The sequence below is a fragment of the Phallusia mammillata genome, chromosome 5 (genome assembly GCF_965637545.1).
Source record: "Phallusia mammillata chromosome 5, kaPhaMamm4.hap1.1, whole genome shotgun sequence".
NCBI lineage: Eukaryota > Metazoa > Chordata > Ascidiacea > Phlebobranchia > Ascidiidae > Phallusia > Phallusia mammillata.
The window spans coordinates 18,694,866-18,700,865 of record NC_137256.1 but is presented as its reverse complement, the minus strand read 5'-3'; the positions used below and the strand labels follow the sequence as shown (position 1 = coordinate 18,700,865).

At 36.4% G+C, this 6,000-nt stretch overlaps 2 protein-coding genes across 2 annotated transcripts; both read right to left on the bottom strand.

Annotated features, from left to right (window-relative positions):
* Positions 1 to 1,181: 1,181 nt before the first annotated feature.
* Positions 1,182 to 4,313, bottom strand: LOC145228440 (CDP-diacylglycerol--inositol 3-phosphatidyltransferase-like). Its single transcript, XM_080093495.1, has 6 exons — positions 4,105 to 4,313; positions 3,894 to 4,027; positions 3,508 to 3,620; positions 3,039 to 3,159; positions 2,582 to 2,663; positions 1,182 to 2,055 (listed from the first exon to the last, which is right to left on the bottom strand). The coding sequence occupies exons 1-6, from the start codon at positions 4,202 to 4,204 to the stop codon at positions 1,895 to 1,897; spliced, it is 711 nt and encodes a 236-aa protein (XP_079949621.1). The 5' UTR covers positions 4,205 to 4,313; the 3' UTR covers positions 1,182 to 1,894.
* A 556-nt stretch (positions 4,314 to 4,869) lies between these two features.
* Positions 4,870 to 5,814, bottom strand: LOC145228444 (piercer of microtubule wall 1 protein-like). The gene is made up of 2 exons (XM_080093500.1): positions 5,610 to 5,814; positions 4,870 to 5,499 (listed from the first exon to the last, which is right to left on the bottom strand). The coding sequence occupies exons 1-2, from the start codon at positions 5,723 to 5,725 to the stop codon at positions 5,238 to 5,240; spliced, it is 378 nt and encodes a 125-aa protein (XP_079949626.1). The 5' UTR covers positions 5,726 to 5,814; the 3' UTR covers positions 4,870 to 5,237.
* Positions 5,815 to 6,000: the final 186 nt, after the last annotated feature.

Below are 6,000 nucleotides of genomic sequence, written 5' to 3'. Positions count from 1 at the left end.
GACCAAATAACAACAAGATGCAACGTAATAGTGGGTTGGAACGAGGTATATGAAGCAGACCATTAGAAAGATTCTAAAATAGCCTTCAAAAAATAACGCAAACAACGACAACCAAGCAAACAACGGCAAAATGACACTTAGCTAAACAATAAGGCTTGGGTTGTATTCAGTAGTGGGATTCAATTTTTTTGTGAGCCGGTTCTATCACAAAAGTCGTGTTTTTGAGCCGGTTCTGTTACAAAAAGTCTTTTTGATATTGACAGTAACCAGTAATACTATAATTCGCCCATCTCATAAACTTTCGTGAGACGGTTCTATAGAATAGGTGCGAACCGACTGAATCCCACCACTGGTTGTATTAACGCATTATGTGCCCCCAAATTTGCTGATAAAAATGTGTTTTATTTTAAATTGTAGGTTCGCACCATGGGTCACTCAAGCTATTGACAGGTTACGATAATTAACACTTTAAATGAAGTGCGGCTAGTTCCACATACACGCTTGTTCGCCAGCGCAACGTTAATTTTTTTATAGCAAGCGTATCCGCAAGTGCGAGCGTACCCTTCCAATTCAGCTGCAAAGATATACTTTGCCCATACAAAGTGGAGAGGAGCTTAAACCCGATGGAACGCCTTTTAACTTTGACGCGCCTTGTCAGCGAAAGGTCTTGCGCGCCTGACCCTTACAGAGTTAAAAAAAACGGATCGGGGTTTGTTCAAGGGAGCGTCCTGGGTTCAAACCCCGTGAAAAAAAAAATAATAAAACGCTGTGTGTAGCCAAATGATGTCGCTGTTTGTAAAAATGCGTTTATATCAGAACGGGGATGTAAAACGATTTAGCCAAAAGAGTTAGCTAATTCAGAATGAAATTCCCTTCTGGAGTTAACTAAATCTAAAGAAATGAGAAACGGCTTGGACCATTTAACAACATTAATTCAAACCTATTAATTATATACCCCCTTTTACACCCAGCCTATCGTTAGTGACCAACGTACGTTATAGTTTAATTTAGTCTAATGGCCGGTATCATTTCAAACGCACGATGCCGACAGTCTTGTCCTACAACTTTGTGTGACAAGTTGGTTTGTACCAATCTTAAATAGTAACCAAAAAAGGCGTCTGATTGATTTGTGTATAACACTTTTAATACTAATACAGTACAACAAATTAAGCAAGTGTATGTAAACGGGTGTAACTGATGTGACCTTCATATCGCTATAATGATGGCATATGCATTTGCCGAAACGTTATAAAAAATAAAGAATGTTGCTTTTTATGTCTATTTGGGCCGTTATTTTAATCATTAAAATTAAACAAGCATATAACAATTTTTTTTAATATTATTTTAATTTCATTGCATCGGACGTCATCGACTCCGGATGGAAACCAAACAAGTACTACTGATTGTCAAGCTAAACGTGTATTAATACCATCTATTTCACAACAGGCACTCTTCGTTTAAAACAGCGGTTCCCAAACTGGGGTCCGCGGTCCATTAGGGGTCCGTGAGGCAATTTTGGGGGGACCGCGAAGCGGTTGAAGTAATTCTATAATCTTATTTGGCGTCAGTTTGTGCCACTAAATAAGTTTAAATCAAAGTAGAATTGAGAATCGACTGTCTCCATTGCTAAACAATGGCCTTTATTGAATGACAACTATCAAAAATGCAATTATTCGCGCACAATCGTAATGTTTTTGTCCTGTTTGTGATGTCACATGCTATCTTTGGATGATTGTTATGCGCAATTTTGCATAACTAGCTAAAATCCTGCAATCAACTTTCGTTTTTATGAAATACACATTGAGGCTTAAGGACCGCGAGCCCTCGAAATAATGGCAAAGGGACCGTTTTGAAAAAAATATGAAAAAGTTTGGGAACCACTGGTTTAAAACATTTAGGTGGTTTTATTTTCTGCATTGATTCGTCTTGCGTCGTGCTGAGCGAGAATTGTGGCTCCTTCTACAAGTTGGCAGAAGTTTGTCAGCATTTTTAGAACAATCAGCGGCGCAGTCGCGTACAATATCATTGGTAATATTCCAATTCCCACCAATGCCACTACAATACCAAAAAAATGTGTTGGTTAACAATTGTGGATTGCTGTGTAGTCTTTAAATAACTTCAGCAATTTCAATGCCAAAACACTCAATTTAAATCGATAAAAATAGCATTTATAGTCAATTACTGCATGCTTCCTTGTATCGAATATAAAGTTATTATAGCCAGCCGCAAAATTTTGGGTTTAATTTAAAATCGCTGAGAGGCGATACAGCTTAAAATCTCAAATGGGTCTACGCCACATTTGATGCAAGTAATTCTCTAAATGCTGTTTAAATAGGAAATAAAACGAATAGGTTAATTTGGGTTAGGCCGAAACCGAATATTTGACCGTTTTAATCAACCGAGTAATTGTGGCATGCGAAGCCGTAAGATACACGTTTGTGAAAACATATGACTGTTTACGAGGCAAACAGCGTGCTATAAAACAGGGTTGTGTTTCATTATCAGTTTAAACTGTTCGGTACATCTCTGCCAGTAGCCTACTTAGTATATAAACTATGTAACACTTCCATGTTACACTTACTTTGAGGTCCCTTCACGAAGTGCCACAGATACATAGCAACGAGAAATAACTCCTGCCCCACGGTTAACAAGACAAGTAAACTCTGCAAATAATCCCATAACGATTTAGTGATAAGTATTGGCACATTTTCGGTGTGTTTTCTTTACACTCTGTCCGATTTCGGTCGCAATTTAACCGGCTTTTGGACTTGTTTTTCAGGTAGGGTCCTTATAATTTCTAGACCGCTTTACAACACCGGTTTGTAACAGAGCCATAGGTGTTTCAAAATATGCATATTCATCCCTGTTGTTTTTTGATTATTCGTTTAACAGAGAATTTACATTATTTTAAATCGCATTCCTACGATGCTTAAGGCTACACTAGTTCGTAACCGTAATGCACCAGTTAATCAAACAGTTAGCTAAATACAGCTTTGTAGAAAATTAAAGGTACAAACCTATACAGTATACAGACTTACCCTGTGCGAGTAATAGAACTGCAAAATAGGGTTCGCGGCCTTTCTAGTCTTATGACTAGTTGATCTTTCGACTGCAGCACCATGGGCGTAAATCCAATGTCCAGTAACGTCAAGAAACATGCTGAGGACAATTGATGTTAAAGAGTAAACTCGGACCCTTCGCAATTTCTCTGACAGATGCACCAAAAGTAATGGCTTTATCATTTTTGTGTTGTACGTAGTTGACATTGGTACACAAGCAGTCTGTTTCAGAGTTGCAATTCAGACTTTTTCGGTCGGGTTTATTGATAAATTTTGGCTTGATTTGGCATAAATTTTGTCGCATTTTTACCAGTCTCTTGCCTCATTCGTTTTTTTAGTTTAAACTCGGGCTTGGACTAAGTTTGGGCCCGAATTTCAGGTCTGCTCTACCAAAAAGGCTGTTAAATCAATGACACTATACATTGGTTAAATCACACATACAACCTACCACAGTTGAAGAAACAAGGCATGTTGTGGGTAAAATTGAACTAGAAAGGTATGTAAAAGCGCTGTCGAACAAATATCAGTCATCAAATCAAAGATTGCTCCAAAGGCCGTGCACTGCAATAGATAAAAGGTCGCTTTTTTGCATGTTTGATGCGATTATGAAAAGACGTTATTACTCTATTAGTTTTATATCTTACTAGTTTGGCTGGCGTTTATTATTTGCTTACAAAACTTAACTATTTGAGAAAACAATAAGGTATCTCGTGAATGAAGGCACCACTTATTTGACACTTTGAAATGTAAAAGTAAAATATTCCTTTCCAAAACTGCAGATATTATAATATTGAAGTTATTGACCTATACTTGCATTGAATGAAAAAAGCCTACTTGATTTAAAAGTCGGGCAACGTTTCCATCAACTCCGTCCAAAATGTCATTTATCACATAACAGGAACATGCCAGAAGATAGTTTGTGGGACCAAAGTATAGAAATGATAGTATCAAACCGATTCTGAAGTATCCTGTAAAACATATAGGCCTAGAAGGTTGTCATTTTTCCTTCAACCTTACCTCAATAAAAATCACATACAAATTTTACCTACTAAATTTGACCAAAACAGTAGAACAGTTCTTTTCCGATGTTGTTTGGTGCTGTCGGTCGTTGCCATGGCACGGATAATCCAAGACACATCTGACATTTCAATTTCGTATTAGCGACGAACAGAAAGATTGTTGATGGCCAATCTAGTTTATGCTCCTACCCTAAAACTTTCCTACAGCAACTATGTAATAACAACTGAATGACTGGGATATCGAATGTGAATGGTTGTCAAAAATGTCCTTCCATTGTTAAGAACTATGCGACAAACAAAAGCGTCTTTTGTCTTCTGTAAACGGCGTGGACGACTTTACACTGACCTTTTCCAAATCTTGGAACTTCCAAGTCATTTTTGACACTCTCAGCAAAAAAATACAAACCAATATATTTGTTTTGTGTAATTTTTGACACTGTAAAAGGTAAAAAATTTACATTATCCTTCTGTTATGGTTTTTATTTTAATTGTGACATTTTTTTAATTGTGACAATTCCATGATGAGCAATTACAAAGCAGACTGCATAAATGATTGGTCACAATTAGTTATATAGTTGCGAAGTTCAGTTTGCGAAAGATTACTTCATGCTATCATATAACACTAAAATTGCCATGTTGGCAACTGCAGACTAGTTAAATGATATCCACTGCCAAAATGACTTATGTTCAATAGTGCTTTGTTTGATGAGATTTTAGAGGTGATTAAGTAATTTAGTTCCATAGTTGAGGTGATTATAACACTGGTTTGTGGCAAAGTAAAGGATTACACATTATACCATGCCAATAATGAGTTTATTAAAATTACATTTTCACAAATTTCGCCACACAAACCAAATGTATTACAGAAAACACAATATCAAACACCTTGGGAAGAACATTAAAAGTTTATCTGAAAGGTTATCAAACTTATACCAACAAAAATGTTCTGTTACCATACATGGGTAATATGTGTGCAAAACAACATGACCACCATTGATCATTAAGCATAGCAAAAGATGAACATAAATTTCCAATGCAATTAGATTTAAAACCGCATATGCATCTAAAATGGCACCATAAAATTCTCGACTGTTTTAGCAACAAGATGTTCACCAACTGTCTACAAGAAGAGCATTTAAATGTAAATAATACATCTATGTCAAACATTAGGGTTGGCTGAATAACTTTTGTGATAATTTAGTCTATTCATAGTAGTGAGGCCAGCATTGTCTGGTCCAGTTACCAAACTCTTTTCTACGAAAGTGTTCAATGAATTGTTCTTGTACATTCCACATAGACCAAGGTGTGTGGAGAACTTTTGTGACCGTGGCTTGAAAGATGTTGGCACAGTGTGAACTGTGGGTCCCCGTGATCCATAAACCATGTTTGAGGTTCGGTAGATTGGGTGCGGATCAGTTGAACTGAGTATACATACACATGTATATAAGTTAACTATGGCAAACGTTTAGTGAATATATAGAAATTGACAAGTAATGCAACATTTATTCAGCTTGAAAACACACATTCTTACTTATAGCCTTTCACCCATTCAGGGTTTTCAAATCTACCAGGTAAATCATCATCCGTTTTGTAAAAATGGGAAGTTTGGCTAGGATCATTTTTGTCATTCTCTTTTTCCTCAGTCATATTGAAATAATAACCTAATTTATCCAAACTTACTTAGCTATCCGCTAACTTTTAGCTTACTTAGCTATCTGAATTAAGAACAGCATTCGTCAAGTCATTACCAAACCAACACATATTTTGTACTAAGAGAACATAATCGCAAATACACTGTTACATAAAACGTTGTCATAAACAAAGTTCGCTTAAACATACATTTAATCAAACAAATTCGCTTAAACATACAGAAAACAGTAAAACTTTTTTTCAGACCAAGACCCTTTGTTGTGTTGTCATGG